General features: G+C 43.1%; 1 protein-coding gene and 1 long non-coding RNA gene across 12 annotated transcripts in view; one reads left to right on the forward strand and one right to left on the reverse strand.

The window, feature by feature from the left end:
• Window positions 1–20,551, forward strand: part of LOC309515908 — a 304,876-nt gene that overhangs the window by 161,556 nt on the left and 122,769 nt on the right. For all 11 annotated transcript variants that reach the window (XR_014212705.1, XR_014212706.1, XR_014212707.1 and 8 more), the window contains one exon: window positions 13,153–13,307. This is a non-coding gene — a long non-coding RNA (uncharacterized lncRNA). The remainder of the gene's footprint in view (window positions 1–13,152; window positions 13,308–20,551) is intronic.
• Window positions 1,818–5,972, reverse strand: FZD1 (frizzled class receptor 1). Its single transcript, XM_082193610.1, has one exon. It carries the CDS (start codon window positions 5,500–5,502, stop codon window positions 3,718–3,720), a length of 1,785 nt encoding a protein of 594 aa, XP_082049736.1. The 5' UTR covers window positions 5,503–5,972; the 3' UTR covers window positions 1,818–3,717.

Consider the following 20,551-nt stretch of genomic DNA (forward strand, 5'->3'; position numbering starts at 1 on the left):
ATTGGGCTGATTCAGTAAGCTCATCTCATGTGCTAATGCCACTATTTCATTGTCGGCAGCAGCAAGGCACAGGACAGACCTCACCAACCTAGTGCACTCAAGATGTTTTGGACTACAGTTCCCATCAGTGCAAGGGTTGACTAGGGCTGATGTGAGTTGCAGTCCAGAACATCTGGAGAGCATCAGGTTGGTGAAGTGGGTGAATGTTAAGTGAAATAAGTGGATGCTGCACTAGATGGATTGTGGCCTTCCTTTTAATTGAAAATATCAGCTCTTTTTGTAAGCATATTCAAATATCAAAATGCATAACCGTTGGCATGTGTTTCACTTGAAAATGAAATGGTAACTGGAAAGTTTGAAACTGCTGGGATAGTGACAAATTCAAATCTGTGTAGCGTAAGACAAAACAGTGAAGTAGTTTATGCACAGTGCTGCAAGCAGGAAGAAGAAATGGAGCAGTTATGTTATGGTTCAGTGGCCAACCCCACCATGCCTAGGCTGCTGTAATATGGCTGTCAGTAGAGGGGCAACAAAAGCAGAGACTCAACTGAGCTCTATTTAGTATCAAGTACATTGATTACATAAATAATCAGGTTATGCTACTGTTGTGTTAAAGGAAGCAGATAGGGGTTGTTTTCAGTCCTAGAATTGTTGTAGAAAGACAGCCTTGTGTCTTTGTCTTCAACAAGGCCATGAGAGGGGCATGATGTGCATGAAAAGCATGTACACAAATGTGCAAAAGAGAATAAAAACTGAGCAAATACCATTTACTGGAAAGTCACTCAATGATAATGAAGTGTAAGGTCCAGACACCTCAATGGTCATTCCTTTTAGAGTAAATGGACCCGGCCTTCTCTCATTCCATGCATCATATATGCATTTAGACTCAATATGATTGTTCAATTAAAAATACCTAATGTATTCAGAACTATAAAATTGATCTGATTAGAACAGAACTTTCATATCAAATGAAATTAAGTGTGGTTGCTTACATAATTTGAGCTGAAATGTTTATGGTATTTTTTAAATGCTTGCATTTTTATTCTCTTAAACTACTGCAAAATTATATATATTCTGTTTTTAAAGTTTCTGTGCCATCGTGTGATCATGATCTATATTCTATAAGTTTCTGTACCATCGTGTTATCACATACTTTGCCATTTACTTGGTTTTCTTTTAGTACTATTGCTTATATATAACATTTCCTAAAGCCAGTAAATGCTATTTAAAATGCAATTTCATTAGGAGACTAAAATATTTATTTTGATCAAAATATTTTGATCACCGATGAACCACTGTGAAAGAGGATATTTTCTCCCCTACAAAGAACAGAAATAGGCACTTCACCCTTAACCATGTTACTGTTGTAGCCAACTTAAGCATTCTAAACACATTGCCTAAAGTTGATATTCTGTGAACATAAATTCTAAAAGCAATTTGAGCAGTGTGAAAATTTTCATATATTGGTGTTAAAGGAGCAAGCATGCCACAAAAGAGCACCAAATTGGTATTTTAAAGAAATAAACACTTAGAAGCTTTTTATCTTCTGTGACAGAAGAAACAAGTTTTACACCATCAGCTCTACTCCTCATTAACTGTACACAGATCACATTATAGAATTATAGAATTTTAGAGTTGAAAAGGTAGTTCTTTCTGTTTTATGTACATTTAAAGACTAGTTTAAATTAAAGGAAAAGAGGTATACAACGTAGCCTGTTTTGCTTGATGCGGGGGGGACACACGTACAGCTTTAGTTTTAAAACAGTACAGGATGCACATTTTAAATTTTGATGAAGAATGTTAAAAGGACAAGACAATTTTGTACAAAACCTCAATTTATTTCAAAGAAATTAAAAATATGTATTTTATATATATTTATATATAAACTTCTATTCCTCTATAAATATAGTTGATCTTGCAATAGTGAACAGAAAAAAATGCATACCAAATTCACATAGCTATGCATTTTAGGGTAAGGTTAAGTCATGGATAATATTTATGACAGGTGCTTATATAAAAAGAAGTTTGAAACAGTACAATCGGAAGAGCAGCAAGTCTGCTGCTATACAAAGGATTAAATATTAAAAGGTGTTTGCCAGTTAAAATTGACACATCTTGTATAAGCCTGTTAAGGAAATATGAGCCATAACAGTTCAGAGAGAACACAGACCAATCATACACAGGCTCTTTTAGCTTTACATATAAATTACTACATTGAAACATCAGGCTTGTAGATTCTTTGGGGTCTCACACCCTATCATTCAACTGAAATCTATTTTTCTTGGCGGCATAAATCACCATGCCTTTCATTCACCTACTAACAAGAAGGAATTAAAACCCACCAGTTATGAAGATATGTAGAAATGAAATGTCAGTGTTATAAATGCTGTGAAAATCTGAATAATCCAAGCTGCAGAGATCTTTTACTGGGTTTATGTCCCCCCTTCTTCTTGGTCATACTGAGTAGGTCTGTAAAAATCGGCTCAATAGCACTTTTCCTGATGGCTCTCTCCCAGCAAACTCATTAAACAGAACAAAAAAATCTATCAAAAGAGCAGGCTATTAAGGAATGGAGTGTCAAAATCACAATCAAAATGCACCGCCTCGTCCTCACTACAGATTAACAATTACAACCAATGGCCGTATTTCCATAGAAAGTAGAAGATGCCTCTTACAGGCTTAAAAAGCAGGCTGTCCATTCCATATATTAACAAAATTAAGAGAAAAGTTAACAGTTCTTTAAAATGGTCAGATGTGTGTAAAGGAGCAGCTGGTGAGAAAAATATCACTCCCAACCTTTCAATTTCATACTTCTTAAAAACAGGTCACACCTTTAGGCAGAGCTTAGGAAACTTTCTCACCAAGAGTTTGGTGGTGGAGAGAAAGTTTTCTTAGGCAAGGGCTAGGCAGTACAGTTGGGTAATAACAACATGCAGTTCCCTTTCCCATACTCCTCCCCAGGTGGGGTGGAACAGGTAAAACTGCTTGCTCCTTTATTCCTTCAGGTCATGCTGAGCAGAGATGGGAGTTAAGGCTTTTCCACTCCCTGTCTGTATTTGTCTTGCAGCGCAGATCAAGTCAGCCATGCAGCCTACCCAGACAATTTTCCTGAAACCATTAATTCTACTGGTATCAGTGGGGCAACTTATATGTCAAATTATGAATCAGTTATCCTTAATCCTGGACCTAAGCAGCTTGACACGCAACTGTTACCATGACGTGTGGGGTGGGAGGTGAGAAAAGGAAAGCTATTGGGCTCATTTTGGTTCCTATGATATCAGCTTTGCAAATAAAATAAAGAAGAACATTGATTTTCTTTCTCCTTCAGAGAGAGAAAGCGCGAGAGAGAGAAAGAGAGAGAGAGAGGAAAGGCTGCAAACTGGTTAAAAAAGTTCTAAATAATTACAAAAGTGAGAACTTTGCAATTTAAATACAAATATACTTACAAAATCTTACAGAGGCTATTTACAACCTCAGATCCACATTCCCAACTTTACAGTAAAATTTAGTCCAGTAGAAGACAAGAGGCAAGGGGAATAAGGTCTGTTTCTCCACCAGAACCAACCTCTTTACATCAAGTCCCCTGTGGGCTGGAGAGAAAAGTCATAAGACTTTGGACAGCACCTATGTGACCACTTTCTCTCCTTTACTTTCTGGCTGGGACTGTGAGCAGAGAGCAAGTTCCTTTGCCAGCTGTCTCTGGTTGGTGTGAGAGCTTCACACTGTAGTTTCCCCTTGCTTACTGTTGGTGAGTCTGCTATAGAACTTCCTCCAGGAATTGAGTGTTTTCCCAGACCAGATCCAAAAGCCAGAAGTGATACCTACAATTAAAGTCATGAGATACTTGATCATAAAGACGGTGAAGTCAGGACTCATGGGCGGATGGTGGTGGTTACTGGGGCAAGGGATGGCATAGCTCTTGCAGCTTTGAGCAAACCAACTCCTTTCCCACTGTTCCCTAAATGCTTGCTCGTAAAAATAGCAGGCAATGACTATGGTGGCAGGCACTGTGTACAGGACGCTGAAGATCCCTATCCTAACCATCAGCTTTTCCAGCTTCTCTGTCTTGGTACCATCGTGTTTCATGATGGTCCGAATTCTGAAAAGGGAGACAAATCCAGCCAGGAGGAAAGAAGTGCCAATGAACAAGTAAACAAACAAAGGAGCCAGCACAAAGCCCCGCAGGGCATCCACATTGTTGATGCCCACAAAGCAGACGCCACTGAGCACATCCCCATCCACCTGCCCCAGAGCCAAGATGGTGATGGTTTTGATAGCGGGCACAGCCCAAGCAGCCAGGTGGAAGTACTGGGAGTTGGCCTCAATGGCTTCGTGGCCCCACTTCATGCCAGCTGCCAGGAACCAGGTGAGGGAGAGGATCACCCACCAGATGGAGCTGGCCATGCCAAAGAAGTAGAGCATCATGAAGAGGATGGTACACCCTTCCCGCTTTGTGCCCTGCGCCACCGTCCGCGAGCCATCGTCGGAGAAGCGCTCGTTGCACACCACCTTCTCCTCCAGCAGGAACCCTGCAATGTAGGCCACCGCCACCGCCGTGTAGCAGCCAGAGAGGAAGATGATGGGTCTCTCCGGGTAGCTGAAGCGCTTCATGTCCACCAGGTAGGTCAGCACGGTGAAGAGGGTGGAGGCGCAGCACAGCACCGACCAGATGCCAATCCAGGTGCGGGAGAAGCGCAGCTCCTCCTGCCCGAAGTACATGAGCCCGTAGGGGCGCCCGGACTCGCAGGGCGCCCCGCAATCCTTCTCGCCCAGGAAGCGGTAGTTGAGGTAGGAGGGCACCTTGAGCACCCGGGGGCAGGTGAACCTGCCCGCCCGCTCCGCCAGGTGGCTCCCTCCGCCCCCGCCTCCTGCCACGCCGCCGCCGCCGGGCCGCAGCTGCGGGTTGCTGGTCCAGAACTCGGGTCCCAGCGAGGGCGTGGGCGTGCCGCGCTCGGAGGTGTTTTGGCCCACGCAGAGCTCCTCGGCGCCGTGCACGGGGAACTTCTCGCAGCGCAGCGTGTCGGGCCACTGGAAGCCGAACTTGTTCATGAGCGCCTCGCAGCCCTGGCGCGCCCGCTCGCACAGGGAGCGGCAGGGCGGCAGCGCCTGCTCCAGCACGGTGCACACGGGCGCGTACATGGAGCACAGGAAGAACTTGAGCTCGGCCGAGCACTGCACCTTGACGAGCGGGTAGAACTGGTGCACCTCCAGGCCCGCGTCCTCCTGGTTGGTGTGGCCCAGCAAGTTGGGCATGATGGTCTGGTTGTACGCGATGTCCGTGCACAGGGGGATGGTGATGGGCTGGCAGTAGCCGTGGTCCGGCACCGAGATGCCCCGCTCGCCGTTGTACTGCTGCTGCTGCTGCCCCAGAGCGGGAAGCACCGGCGCCTCCGTGCACAGCAGCAGTAGCAGCAGCAGCGGCGGCGGGGAGAGAGCGCCGGCCCGGCTACCCCTCTCCGCCTCGGCCCCGCTGCAAACTTGCCGAGTCCACTTCTCTGCCATACTTCGCCGGGTCCTCTGGCTGCTGCTCCCGCCGCCGCCGCCTCCCTCTCCAGGTCCCTCCTGCTGCTGCTTCTGCCGCCGCCTTTCACCTCCTCTCTTGCCAGGTCAAACTTGAGCCTCCTGCAGGGGAGGCTGCAAGGAAGAGGAGGACGGCGAGGGCCACCCCGCGAGCACGTCCCTCCGCCGCGCCGCCAGCGCGCTCTGCTCTCTCTCTCGCCTGCCAGGCAGAGCGCGCCAGCTCCAGCTCTTGCTGCTGCTGCTACCGCCGCCTTTTCTTCTTCTTTCTCCGCCACCGCTGCCGCCTGACCATTTGTGGCAATCCCTCAAGCCCTCTCTCCCTCGAACCGGTTTCCAGGCGCCCCGCAGTCTGCCTTTCACCAGAAGGGAGGAGCCTTGAAACCGACGCCTAAGTTTTCCCTGCGTCAGGGACCGTCGCCCAACATCACTCCCCGCTTCCAAGCGCAGGAGGAGGCGGAGGTCGTCCGATACGGTTTCTCTCTCTCCGCCCTCCCTCCCGCCTCGCTCCTCCTCCAACTTCTCCTCCAGGACACGAGGGGGAGGAGGGGAGGCCAGGCTTGGTGGGGTTTGCCTTAAAAAGAAGAATAGACCCATATGCTGTGTGAGCAGCTAATGAATAGGAGGCAGCATACAATTGCTTTCTTCCCCTTTCTACGCCTAAAAATTCGGTGGTTCGTATTTTAATAAAATGCAAAAAGGGGGCCAGGAGAAGACTTAAGGCAAGGACGTATGTTTGTGAATTAGAGCAAAGTTTTAGAGCATCGCAACTTGGAGGTAGATGCTCGTTTGCTGAGCAGCTTTCAATAAAACAAAAACGACAAAACCCTCAACCACCAAAAACTCTTCACTTGAAATGATTGTAACCTGACGCAGGGAAGTCTTTAGAGGCGGCCTCTTGGCGCGCCTTACTCAGCGCTCGCTTCCCAGCTTCCCGCCCTTAAATACACTTGTAAAGTCGACATGAAACGATTATGTATTTTTTTTTTAAATGAAGCAAACATTAAGTCAGTTTCTTCCCAGAAATTAACATTTAAAATGACAGCTGTTCCCTCCCTCCACCCACCCATCCATCCATCCAAGAACTTACAAAACACATCATTGCTGGAGGGACTGATGTCAGGCTGGGAGGTAAAATTGGGCAAATATCTCAAAGGATTTGAAGACCAAACCAAAATAAAACAAATAAAAAACCAGGACCAACTTTTGTGGCCCAGATCAAATGCTGTGCATAAGTACCTGGGTGAAATTGAGTGTGGCTGGCTTTCAAATAAACATGTGAACATGAGAAGAACCTTTAGTCCAGTGGCCCATTTATTCCAGCCAGCCCTGAATCTACATTTTGGGGGCCTTGAAGCTTGAACTGTAACCGGGCCACTTCTCAACCAGCAACAAGTTCTAGGTAACCACTGTTTTCTTCTTCAGTAGGGTTGTTCCATGACAGATCACCACTACTTACTCTTTAACTTTGGGATTGTTGAAATACAGTAAAAATAACACCCAGTTTGAATTGTATGACACAAATTGTGGGTGTATTAGACCCAAAAATGTTAAGCAATGAGGACTAAAATCACTTCTGGGGCCCCTCTGGGATTAACGGTCCTGAACCTCAAGCTTCATTAGTTTCATAGTAGAACTACCCAAGTCCAGCATCCTGTTCTCACAGTGACCATACATACCTCTGGGATATCAGCAGCAAAACCTGAGCACAAGAGCATTCTCCCCTCCTGTGGTTCCTAGAAGCTGATATTCTGAAGCATTAGTAACTGGCCATTGGTAATGCTGCATTACCACCTCTGACTGTGGATGTAGAGCATAGCTACCATGCCTCGTAGCCAGTGAAAGCCTTGAATAACTCCATGAATTTGTCCAATATAGTAGTACTCTTTTAAAGCCATGCAAGCTGGTGGCCGTCACTGCCTCGACCGGGAATGAGTCTCATAGTTTAACTCTGTGCTGCATGAATGCATAACTTCCCAAGCTACTCAAGGTACTCGGGTTACTTTTATTAGAGTTATGTGGCGCTGTGCCCACTGAATAGTATCTTGCTCATGTTTGATCACTTCCAAGTGTGAGGTTAGGCAGAAACAGCAAAAGAAATGCATAGCTGAAGGAGAGACAGAGATCTCGCTGTGTTTGATCTGTCGGCCAAAAATTAGAGGTAGTTTTAGCTTTAGTTTCAAAAATACATCCTTCACCCACAAATAAGTGCAAGAATTGGGACTTCAGGTTAATGCAGCAGGTCTCTGATAGCTGTAATGCTACAAGGAGGATAAATTGTCATTATGTTTAGTCACTAGGTGGCACTGGACTTAGTTGTGTTTAGCTGGAATCAGGTGTTTCCTGTTGTTGTTCTTGTTAGAGACAATAGGCTCAGGCAATTCATGCCACCATTGCCCAGGTGTACAGAAGCCATTCCCCTTTGTTGCCCTTGTGCTTAGCCAGCCTGTGAAGGGGCTCTGTAGGCAATGAGCTCTTTGACATAAGGAGGAATCCTGGGCCAATCAGGTGGCACCTTTGCAGTGGGGGAGGAGTACACATGTAGAGCCCCTTCACATGCTGACTGAACATATAAACCAGTCAAATGAAGCCATGGCTTTTCCACATGGGGCGGGGCTAGCTAGCTTCAGCACATGTGTGGGGATCATCTGATGACTTCATGGGTAAATGTGACTGTAAGCCTGTTTACACACTTCCACTGCTGTTGTGGGAAGCGGTATACACATGGCATTAGCTAGCTTCCTGATTGGTGGTTCCTCTGAGGTTTCCATGACAAGTTCAAACTTTTGGGATGGGAGGGAGGATGTGCCAAGGACAAACGATGCACTCAAAATAACTGGTAGCAAAGAAGCTGGGCTGGCAACAAGTGTTTACACAATCAAGGTTCTTTCCATACTAATGCTGGTTCCTATGGAAGCAAGTAGTAAGTCTCTCTGTCTCTTTCCCACCTTCCACCTCTCAGTACATAGATGTGTAATATCACTTTGTAAGCTTAGTGTTTCACACATAATCTAAACAATATTTACAATAGCCATACTTGGTGGTCACTCTTATTATTGCCTAGGACTTTCTAACCTCCCACTTCACACTTTTGACAACTTCACTGCTCCACCCAAATGTATTGCCTCATAAACCAAAACACACCTGCTGATCTAGCCTTCCCTTCTGGAATATGGTAGTGAATTGTATGACTCAAGGTGTAGAGAGAAACAGTTGACCCATCTCCCTCCCTAAACAAGTCATCGGATTGTAGCAAGACTCCACCCAGTTTGCCAGAAGACATAGTTTGAGGAGTGTAGTCTGCTGGGCAGTAACAGTTGGGGAGATTAAACAAAGCAGCATAACTCGGGTTATGCCACAGGAGAGGAGGACATGTGACTAACAACTGGAGCAGCATCCTGAAAATACCAATTTTCATAAAAAGGACATGGGGGGTGAATTTCCTAGTCCTCATGGAAAACCTGTAACCATCTGACCAATTTCATCTAAAAAAAGAGAGATCCAAATAAGATTCCTTGGGAGGTAGTTCCAATGGTTCCAAAAGCTGGGCCTTTTCTAACTTGTATCATAACATGTCATTTATTTATTTTTAGATCTATATACCGCACTCATCCAAATATCTCAGGGTGGTTCACAGGATAAAAATACAGGATAGAAGCATGAAATAAATAGTTAAAACATTAACTGCTCTCTTCCACAAACACATTTTAAAGGCCATAGAATACCAATCAGCCAAAGGCCTGGTTGAAGAGATCCGTTTTTTGCCTGGTGCCTGAAGATGAAACTCCCTGGGGATAGCATTCCACAAACAGGAAGCCACATTTAATTTTGACCCTCATACATTTACAGTGGAATCCTAGTGGGCTGTTTTCCAAGGCACTCCTTGGAATTACACATAATTCCATTTCAACTTTCATTTACTTCCCCATCACACCATAAGCTTTCCCTTAAGTTCAAACTCTTTCCATTTGCTCACAGAAACCAACTCCCAAGTGAAATCTGAACAGAAACATACACCCCAGTAAACTGTGCTACTACATAAGGCTTCTACATCCTGCTTTGAAAATTAATTTGTAGCTTATGCACCACAGGTTCCTCGGGTTGTCTACTCACTCAGAAGTCCTAGTGAGTTCAGTGGCACTTACTCCCAGGTATGTGCATGTAGGATTGCAGCCTGTCTCGCACAGAAACAAAACAAGCTAGAATCAAGTCTATTAGGAGAGAATGTCTTCCAGCTTCTGTTTTGACTCTGTTGCAGTCAATAGCTAGAACATTTTTTCTGTCTTACAGACAGATCTCAGACTAAATATTTAGGCCACTTCCTTTCTCCCAGCAGTGCTGTCCCACATTCAAAAAAGTTACTACCAACATCTAGTTATAATGAATAGAGGAAGAAAGGCATATTTTTGAAATAGCATATCATTACCTATCTAGTTTATCTGGTTTTTTAAATAATAAAAAAATCTGTAATACACTAACTCCTGGGTACTTGAAAATTCACAGTGCAGGACATTCTATGTTGAGAAAATGAATATATTTAAATGATTGCTGGATCTCTTTCAGATATAGCATACATATATCTATGTAATTATTGCTGATATTCTTTTGGGCCAGCTCTCCTTCCAACAGGGCAATCTCATGCATGTTTACTCATGACATTCAGTGGGACCGACTCTCTAGTAGATGTGTTTAGAATGGAAGAGCTAAGCTGTAGTCCTGCACACCTGGGAATAAGCTCCATGTGGCTTACTACTTGAGTAGATATTCATATGATTACTCTGTTAATTCCCCCCTTTTAATTTGCACCCACAATTAATCAGATACATATACAAATATATAAAAGGATGTCACATAGAGGAGGGAGAAATGTTGTTTTCTGCTGCTCCAGAGAAGCGGACACGGAGCAATGGATCCAAACTACAAGAAAGAAGATTCCACCTAAACATTAGGAAGAACTTCCTGACACTAAGAGCTGTTCGACAGTGGAATTTGCTGCCAAGGAGTGTGGTGGAGTCTCCTTCTTTGGAGGTCTTTAAGCAGAGGCTTGACAACCATATGTCAGGAGTGCTCTGATGGTGTTTCCTGCTTGGCAGGGGGTTGGACTCAATGGCCCTTGTGGTCTCTTCCAACTCTATGATTCTATGATACAATCAGATTTGCACAAATTCCATTGCACATGCAGGTTTTTTAAAAAAAAGATATTTATTAAAGTTTTTTAAAATATAACAGTAAAAATGAAAAATAAAAAGAAACATACAAAATAAAAACAGTTTAAAAAAAAACACCACATTGATTATCCATAACATATTTTCCTTGCTCTTATTTCCCTGGACCTCCTCATACCTCCCTTTTTTGTATTCCACTTCAGTTTGTTAGTTCAGCAAATTCTTACCATTAAGCTTTTACCCTTTTACAAACCTTTTTTCCTGTCTCTTAAAGCATTACAGCTGGAAACCACTTAGTTTCTATCCAACATTCTTCTAGCATTCATTAATTTTACAATATTTCTGTAAATAGTCTTTAAATTTCTTCCAGTCTTCTTTCACCGACTCTTCTCCCTGGTCTTGAATTCTGACAGTCATTTCTGCCAATTCCATGTAATCCATGACCTTCATCTGCCATTCTTCCAGAGTGGGTAAATCTTGTGTCTTCCAATACTTTGCAATGAGTATTCTTGCTGCTGTTGTAGCATACATAAAAAAAGTTGTCCTTCTTTGGCACCAATTGGCCGACAATGCCCAAGAGAAAAGCCTCTGGTTTCTTCAAGAAGGTATATTTAAATACCTTTTTCAATTCATTATATATCATTTCCCAGAAAGCCTTAATCCTTGGGCACGTCCACCAAAGGTGAAAGAATGTACCTTCATTTTCTTTACATTTCCAACATTTATTATCGGGCAAATGATAGATTTTTGCTAGTTTGACTGGGGTCATGTACCACCTGTATATCATTTTCATAATATTCTCTCTTAAGGCATTACATGCCGTGAACGTCATACCTGTGGTCCATAACTGTTCCCAGTCAGCAAACATAATATTATGTCCAACATCTTGTGCCCATTTAATCATAGCAGATTTCACTGTTTCATCCTGAGTATTCCATTTCAACAGCAAGTTATACATTCTTGACAGATTCTTAGTCTTGGGTTCTAACAGTTCTAATTTTGACTTTTCCACCTGGAAGGCAATTTTCTTATCCAAATTATATACCTCCATTATCTGATAGTATGCACATGCAGGTTTGCCTCAGTCATTCTAATATGTGAAAAAGGTTTATGACGATCTACTTCCTTTTAGTATGCAGCCATTGAAATGAATGGAAAAGTAATGATTTATTGAGGAGCCTCATGTGTGTGTTGGAGCTCCTGCAAAGGTCATGAGTTTAGACCTCCTCAGCATACAGTGGTGCCTCGCAAGACGAAATTAATTTGTTCTGCAAGTTTTTTCGTCTTGCGAATTTTTCGTCTTGCGAAGCACGGTTTCCCATAGGAATGCATTGAAACTGTTTCCCATAGGAAAAAGGAAACAGGAAACTTGCAAGACGTTTTCGTCTTGCGAAGCAAGCCCATAGGGAAATTCGTCTTGCAAAGCAACTCAAAAAACAAAAAACTCTTTCGTCTTGTGAGTTTTTCGTCTTGCGAGGCATTCGTCTTGCGAGGTACCACTGTACATCATTTTCACAACAGAGGAGAGAGCAGACATTGTTTGCACACATGGGGCTTCTTAAATGGTTCACAATGGGGTTAAATAAACTTTTTAAACTTTTCTTATAACTCACTATAATTTTAAGGTACTGGAAGGCAATCCTACACTGGTATGGTCCTAACTATACTGTTCATAGTACAATGGAAACACTTTGTTTGCTTTGTGGAATTACAAATTCAGGTTCTTAAATTAATTCTTAACACTTCTGCTAAACAAGAGGAACACCATATTTTAAAAATGGTCAGAAACCTGGTAAACAGAGCTGAAGTTTGGTCCAAGGTGAGCCAATGCAGGATAGTGTCTTGGACCAGGGATATGTGGCTTCAAATGCACTCAGTCAACCCTCACTGGTTCCTTCTCTTTTTCTCACCCTAACCAGGTTTACAGGGTTGAATGGATTAAATGAGGCAGGTACATGTACGATGCCCTGAGTTTCTTGAACAAAAGGTAGAACTTAAGTGTAATAAATAAATACAGTACCAAGATTGGATGTGGGTTCAAAACTTGCTCATAAAGTCATGGATGGCTTTGTACAAAAGATTTTGTCTCTAAATCAGTTCCTTACCTTTTACATTGCAGCTACTGCTGGAGCAGACACATAATAAGATTGATGAACGGTATAAGTTTTTTGTTTTTTGTTTAAGTGCTTCACATTGATTGGTGGAGAGCTGGGACTTTGTCCTTTGTTACAGATCACCCTAAAAGTTTGTGATAGGACAATTTGAAAATTACAACCAAAATTAAAATCTAGACTGATTTGGAAAACCTTTGTGTAATTTAGAATTAAGTGTGAACTTGCTGATTTATCTGGTCGCGTTGACTCAGGCCTGAAGGAAATGGGCATATAGGATTGTTACAGTGTGTGCTTAGCATGATGGAACAGTATCATTAAGGTCTACACCTTTCCTTCTTTCTTTTTCTCACTCTTAGTGTGACTTAAATACATAAAGACCAAGTCTTGCTACACACTGAGATGAAGTGCCTAACTCTGTATTCAAGACGATGAATTGAAAAAGTAGAGTTTAAGAAGGGGAGCTTTTCAGCCAGAAGAATTTGAACAAGAGTTTGGCCTGCAGCCTGCCAAGGTAATACGTCTATTCTACTATCTACTCTAAGGATTGTGTCAAAACAATCATCAAGGGCTATCTTTGAGGGGAGATGGAGGATGTATAAACAAGATGAATTAAGGTGCTGCTGACTCCCTTCTTGTTTGGGGGTCGGTGTGAGGTGGACAATGGGACTGTGCTGGTTGTGACGGATGTTCAAATACTTCACAGAGAGTAAAAAAATATCAGAAATCGGCAAGGATTCCAGGAATTAGTGCTGAATTAGAAGCTAGCCAATAAGTGGCCATTTCAAAAATGCAGCACATTAATATAGTGAAGTAAGGTTGCAGCAGGGCCTTTTCATTTGTGGCACCCAGCCTCTGGAAATTAGGATGACCGACTCTTATATAATTCAGTGCCAAATAAAGGCATTTAGTTTTCTAAATGTTTTCTCAGGCATTTGGTAGGTGTTGTTGTTGTGAGTTTAGCCAGCTTGACCATGGTGACAGAGTGTTCAGGGATCTGAAAATCCTCACCACATGTTCTCACTACATTTTTATTTATTTTATTCATGCATTAGATCTTTAGATCCTTTTTGCTAAAGGTCCCAAAATGGTTTTCAGTGATACAGATTAAAACCAGGTACAGTTTAAAATAAAAACAAATATTTTAAACAATACAGGATAGGGCAGCCTAAAACCTCAGTGCAGGTAAATGAAATGTGTAAAGGAAGGATAGGACCAGAACTACATTTCCTGGAAACGGCCATTTACCTGCAGCAGTTGAGCCCTGTAGTAGTGTGATACAGCACCTTTGAAGTTTGCACAAAGACAGTTTTTTTACCTAGAATTAGCCAGAAACAGGTATTGTGGGAGGTGGTGATGGTAGAAAGATACATGTTTTCTGGATCTCTGTTGCATCTTTGCTTCCAATGGAGTCTGCTCATACAGTCATCCTCAGTTATCAGCACTATCTATCACCCAAAGGAATCAAAATCCCAGAGTCACAAACAAGCACACAGCTTTTTTTTTTAACTCACCAGAACTAAGTTCTGGCACCTCTCAGGTGAGTTCCTGCACCTCTCAAGTGGGCACCATTGTCGTTCTAAGAAAATGAGGGTGGTGTTCATGGTGAGTTCCGGCAGCTCTTTTTCTTGAGTGGCGTGTGTGTGTGTGTGTGTGTAAAGAAAAAACTTTAAGAGTTTCATTGATACTTTGAAACAAGTCGTACTCCAGATCTGATTAATTACAAAGGCCCATTTGACTAGTGACCTTCATTTGACCTTCTCTTACTGTATTGCTCTTTCCGGCACTCTTTCTCTTCAAATAATCTTGTGCAGCACATTGGCTGGGATCTCTAAGGAGCTACTTTAGATGTGCCCAATGGTTGTGGGCATGCTCAATGGGATTTTTTACTTACCCATTTTGAATGGCAGACACCCTCCTCCCCAATGCCACAAGCTGCTCTCCAACCCCCCCCCTCCATGTGGTTGAGTATCATATCCAAAGTTCCACTGGACAAAAAAAATTGCCTGGCATAGTACTCTAAATCTTGGCCATGATGGTGTACTGTGGTTTGGATTGGCGTGAGAATGGGGGTGGGGAAACCAGGCAAGCTGGCCTGTGGATGGTTCTGTGCTTTTGATCCCTTATGATTCTAATTTTAGGGGAGGGGGGTTCTTGTCGTTTGGCTTGGATAAATAAACCATGATGCATACCATGAGTTTTATTTACTTTTGTTTATTTACAATGATTTTTATATACTGCCTATTGCAATCCACCTCAAGGTGGCGTAGATGTTGGTAGTGATCCCCACTGATCAGAGAGGTGGTTGCTGTGTTGCTAGGTGGGCCTCATAGCTTACTTTTTCTCCACCAAGGCACACCCCTTGAGCAAGTAGTGCAAACCAACTGTCGTGATATATCTGCAAATGTACACAGAGAAATGCATGTGGCAAAAAGAGAGAGCCAAAGGGAAAAATATATATATAGTTGCCCTAGAAATCAGATTTACGGCAGTAGTTTTTGCATTTGGTTGGACATTAATTACCATGCAAACTAAAAGCAAGCAAATCCTCATGCCTCATCAAGTGCGTGCAGAATCTTCAACATTTTCAAATGATAGACTAATAGCAAAATACAATTATTGAGATTGCCAAAGCACCTTGCCCCAGAAAATATGAAAGTGCTGTGTTCAAAGCACTTGGAAAATAAACTCCCATTCTTTACAGCCCCGTCGTCCCTATGGGATTTGGCATAAGACAGACTAGAAAATTTCTAAGAAATGTCAGGTTTTCTTTGCTGGCATTTTTTCTTTATATTATTATTACTTTGTTCTGAGCAGAAACAACTTGGGCTCAAAAGGTAAAATTCATTGACTGTAGATTTTACTAAATGCGAGTTTAGTCGTGCAAGCAAAGAGAAGCGGAGAGTGTACTAAATATGACTACGTTTTACAATCCCTTTCTTCCCTCTTCTCCTTCTTCTACATTCCTCCCTCCCCCCTCCTTTCTTTTTTTTGATAAGCACTTAAGAGAAGCCCATTCACTGGAAGCTGCCAATTCTTTTATTTACAATAAGAACAGATTGGGGAGACTAGAGAAAATGTGTGTGGCAAATTAGGGTGAACTCAGTGGCCTGAATTTTAAATGTGAGGGAGGAAATATATATGAAGGGATCTTTCCATGCACTCCTCCCCTCCCCCCACCTTTTCTTTCTGAAACTGTCCTAAAGCCATTATCATAGTTGAATACTTTGCATAATGGAAAACACAGTCACCTCAGATCTTCTTTTGCATGACAAACTCTTGATTAGAAAAATAATAGAATGGAAATGGAATTGGTGTTTACTATGGATGGCTGGAGAAAAGAACCCAGCATTAAAAGCAACAAGGGCAAGAGAAAAGGAGAAAACGCTCGACATCCCGGCGTATGATACAGACAGATGACTGAGTCTTTTCACAACAATATAAGCTTGTTTATAGTCAGGCCCTGGAGGCTGAGAAAAGTAGGGAAATTGATTTTAAAACAAATAAATAAATAAACCCTACAATGAGAATTCTTTACCCTTAAAAACGGAACAGAAACTTTTATTCATAGATCCAAATGTATGACTCTCCCTATCTGGAGAGAAAAACAATTCATGAACTGCATTTTAAGTGTACTGACAATGAACCAGAAAAGAAGAGAGTGGTGTTTAGTGAATTAGACCAGTTGCCCATTTAGCCCCATACTACCTAAGTGGGTGAGGAGCAGCCATGCTACATACAACTCAGCACCTTGGACAGATACCTTTTCTAGCTCAACTACATCCCATCTCAAGGTACAGTACTGGTAGTCTGGCGTGGGCACCCTTTATTCCCTGTCAATGACCAAATGCCAATTGTGGGCAGGGCTGAAGCCAGTTATGGGTGGGTGGGGACTCCTCTCTCTGTCTTTCTGATGCCTCCTCATTTCTTCTTCTCTTTTAACATCTTTCTCTACAACCAGCAGCCTGCTTGAAGGATGGGTGGCCGGTTCATCTTCTAAACTACTTAATCGTAGAGAGCACTTGAAATTGGTCTGAGGGCAACAGACCATTAGGCTGTGGCCCACACAAATAGCTGATAAATTCACATGGCAGTGGGGGTGGCAGCAAAGGGTTCTGTGTGGCAGGGATGGGGAATAGGTGCCCCCCAGATGTTTTTGGACTCTGTCAGCCTCAGTGAGCATGCCAGAGATGTGGGTAGTTGCAGTCCAACAACATCTGGAGGGCCACAGATTCCCTATTCCTGCTGCACAAGCAATGCACACTTAAAGTTAATGTGTAGGTCTTCCTGTCAACCTTTGCACCAACAGGACTAAGTATTCTTTTGCAGTGAAAGTGTAGAAACCCATGATGGTCTATGGCATGTGGGTGGAGGAATCAGAATTCTATAGTAGGACAATACCTTTCTTTTATATCAACCCAAGTGTCACAGGATAGCTATGACTGTGGTACATATATAAATTACTTTTTAAAATGCTCTTTATTGCTTTTATTAAGTATTACAACTATTTCATTTGTTGTTAAAAAGAAAAGGGGAAAAAAGAAAAAGAAATTCCAACAAACACCAATACATGATATAAAAGATTCAACATCATATGTCGCTGATACATTAAATCACCTTCTACTCTTTGAATGTGACTTCCACCCACCTCACTGTGGGTCCTTTCTTCCTTTTCTAACTGTGTCCTTTTTCACCTTACAATTGGGTACATACATAAATTACAACGCATCAGGTGAACCCATTGCTGGGGACCTGGCAGCTGCCTTAGGGTGCTGGGTGCTGGTGCTGGGCCTAGGTGTTTGTCTTGGCTACAAATCCTGAAGGAACCCTGCACCACGGCCATCTTATCTTGTGGCACTACTGTTTGTGGCAAGAGTGATACTTCAGCCCCAAGTCACAGGTTGTCCAACTGGAGGCAAGGCTACCAGACACAGCAGGGCTGCTGGAGAAGGCAGTCATAAATTAGTGGTTGGGAGAGAAAGGCAAGACTGAGCCAGAAGCTGCTGAGCTGGACCCATCCTTGGTGCACCTGATGGCTGGGTCTGCAGCATTAGTTTTTGAAAGAAGGATAACAAAGTCAGCCACGGCACCTTCAACAAACACAGCTGACATGTTTGAGTCTCTAGACTTTTTCTTCCTCACAAGCAAGCTGATAAGAGATGCTTTTTAGCTGGCTTTTTCTCCTCCCCCTCCCCCCTCCTTTTTCTTTTGCCTCTACTCTGTCTGACCCAGGAAAACAAACAAACAACAAAACAAAATCCCATAAGAAAGGGCAAGAAGTTCTGAGATCTGCTACATGGTTATTGTTACTAGGGAAACGACTTCCTTCGCCGTCTTGTGTTCAGCAGCTCCGGCTGACTTCTCTCCCCCCGCCCCAGTCTCAGGCAACAATGCAAAGAGAGCGGCACAAAGGGAGAGGCAGATCCATATGGCCTATGTCTTCCCATACATGCGTCAGCCCCACTTTCAAGAGCTGAAATGTTGCCCTTTTATAAAGCAAGCTTAATTATATTTAATAAACTCTAAGACTGTGTGAGGCAGAGCAGTGAAGAAGTCCCCTTCCCTTATGCCTTTAACGCCATAATTTTTCACAGTTTGGTGAGGGAAGGAAGAATGTGTGGTATATAAGCTCCAGGTTTGATTACTGTAATGAGCTTTAAATGGGGTTGCCTTTGAAGGCAGTTTGGAAACTGTATCTGACGCAGAAGGGCAAGTGGCCAGATTGATGACTGAAACCACAAACCAGATCATGTAGTGCCTATCCTGGCCTGGCTGCCTATACATTTTGAGACCCCAGTACTTGACAGAACACTTCTGCCACCATGACCCTGGTTACAATCTTAGGTCAACCCCTGAAGCCCACTTCCAGGTGCCTTTCCAAGGGTGGTTCAGAGAGTAGTGACAAAGGGCCTTTTCAGTAATGGCCCCCTATATGTGAAAAGCTTTTCAGCACTTGGTAACGACATTCCTCTCCTCCCAAGCACCTGATGAGATATGGGAGTTGCTTTCTGCCTGCCTTAGTTTATTACCCCTGATACTTTTTATCCAGTAGCGTAGCATGCTGTGACTATGGTATCATTTTATATTGTTGTCTTGTATGGATTTTTTGTGTAATTTAATCTACTGCACGATGCCTTGAGTCTTTTTTAGAAATAGGTGTCTACGAATTTTAATGAACTTAAACTGCAGCAAAACTGTATCTTCAGGGAGAGTGGCATATAGATGCGCAGAGTGAGCAGGAGCTCCAGGAAGCAGCTCCTGTGGCTGCCCCCCTTAAGCTGCAATTGTCTAAAGAGAGCAAGGGCCAAGCCACCTGCTTTGAGACATGCCGTCTTATAGCAAGTGAGAGAAGCAGATGTCACTCCACTTCCACCCCCTCAAATGAATTCACATTTCCACCAGAAAAGAGACCTAGGTGCACTATAAGAGGAACTTTCCTGACAATAGGTAGCATCCACAAATTCTACAGGGAAAATGTCATGTCTGTTGCTAAGAAGAATGAACAGCGGGACATTGGGGTTAGAGGCCAGGGTAATTGAAATTTGACCTGTGCAACCATTGCTGTAAATCTTAAGGTTTACTGTAAGCACATATGGCCAAACTGAACAACCCGTTGGCGAGTAAATACTAGCAGAAACACATTTTTGGGGAGCTGGTTCAAATATGCATGTGCAAGCCAAACATACAGCCAAACAAGGAAGTGTCATTGCCATGCTACAAATAAACAAATCAAGATGTGGGGAATCTTTGACCCTTCAGATATTTCTGAACTACGACTTCCATCGTCCCTGGCTATTGGCCTTGCTAGCTGGGACAGATGGGAAATGTAGGTTATCAGCATCAGGAGAGCCAAAGGTACCTCACCCCTGAAATATATGGAAGAGCTTAAGAGACAACTCTTTCAGTTTTCTAGTGTGGAATGATACGAGCATGTTTATCGATCCCCCTGTTCCTTTCTTCCATCCCAGGTGGACAGTCTCCTGGGAAAACAGAATCCCCTCCACAATGAAACACAGGGATGCATCTGGACAGTGTTAGATTAAATTAGTTCCCCCTGTATCAGTTGGGTTTCAAGTTAACAAGCAAATCGGGTCTAAGTGAAGCCCGAATGATATCAGTGAGAACTAAGGTAAACTAACTAGGAGCACAGGAAGGAACATTGGCAAGCTGCCTTATACTGAATTAGACCATTTGTCTACTTAGTTCAATATTGTCTGCACTGTTTGGCAGCAGCTGTCCAGGATTTCAGACTGTGCTCTCACCCAGCCTTACCTAGAGATGCCAGGAATTGAATTTAGGACCTTCTGTAGGCAAAGCACATGCTCAGCCACTGAGCTATGGCTCTTCCCCATAAACATGATCTAAAACTGAGCCTGGATCTAGTCCCAAGTTTCCATTTTGGCTTTCAAGTTATGCATTTCTGGATCCAAATCCAAGCTACCTTTTTAGGTTAGAAGCGTTTACATGTAATGGTAGAGTCAACAGCAATAGTTCATTTTACAAAAATAAATAAATCACAAACTGCTTAATATAACCAGTTTCCAAGCCATGTACAATTTTTTAAAAACGAAATATATCCAGTAAAGTAAAAGATAACACAGGGTGATATTCAATGTTAGTCACGCTTATAGAGTAGACCCATTGGGCCAGCCTTGTTGGCAGAAGACCACACAGACTTTTTGCTTGTGCCAATGGAGCTCCCCCACTTCCTCTTGTGCACACATGTTTCCCCAAAAATAGGCTCTAGGGGATTCAGGA

This window comes from Podarcis vaucheri (assembly GCF_965113315.1).
Source record: "Podarcis vaucheri genome assembly, chromosome: 12".
In the NCBI taxonomy this organism is placed as follows: Eukaryota; Metazoa; Chordata; class Lepidosauria; order Squamata; family Lacertidae; genus Podarcis; species Podarcis vaucheri.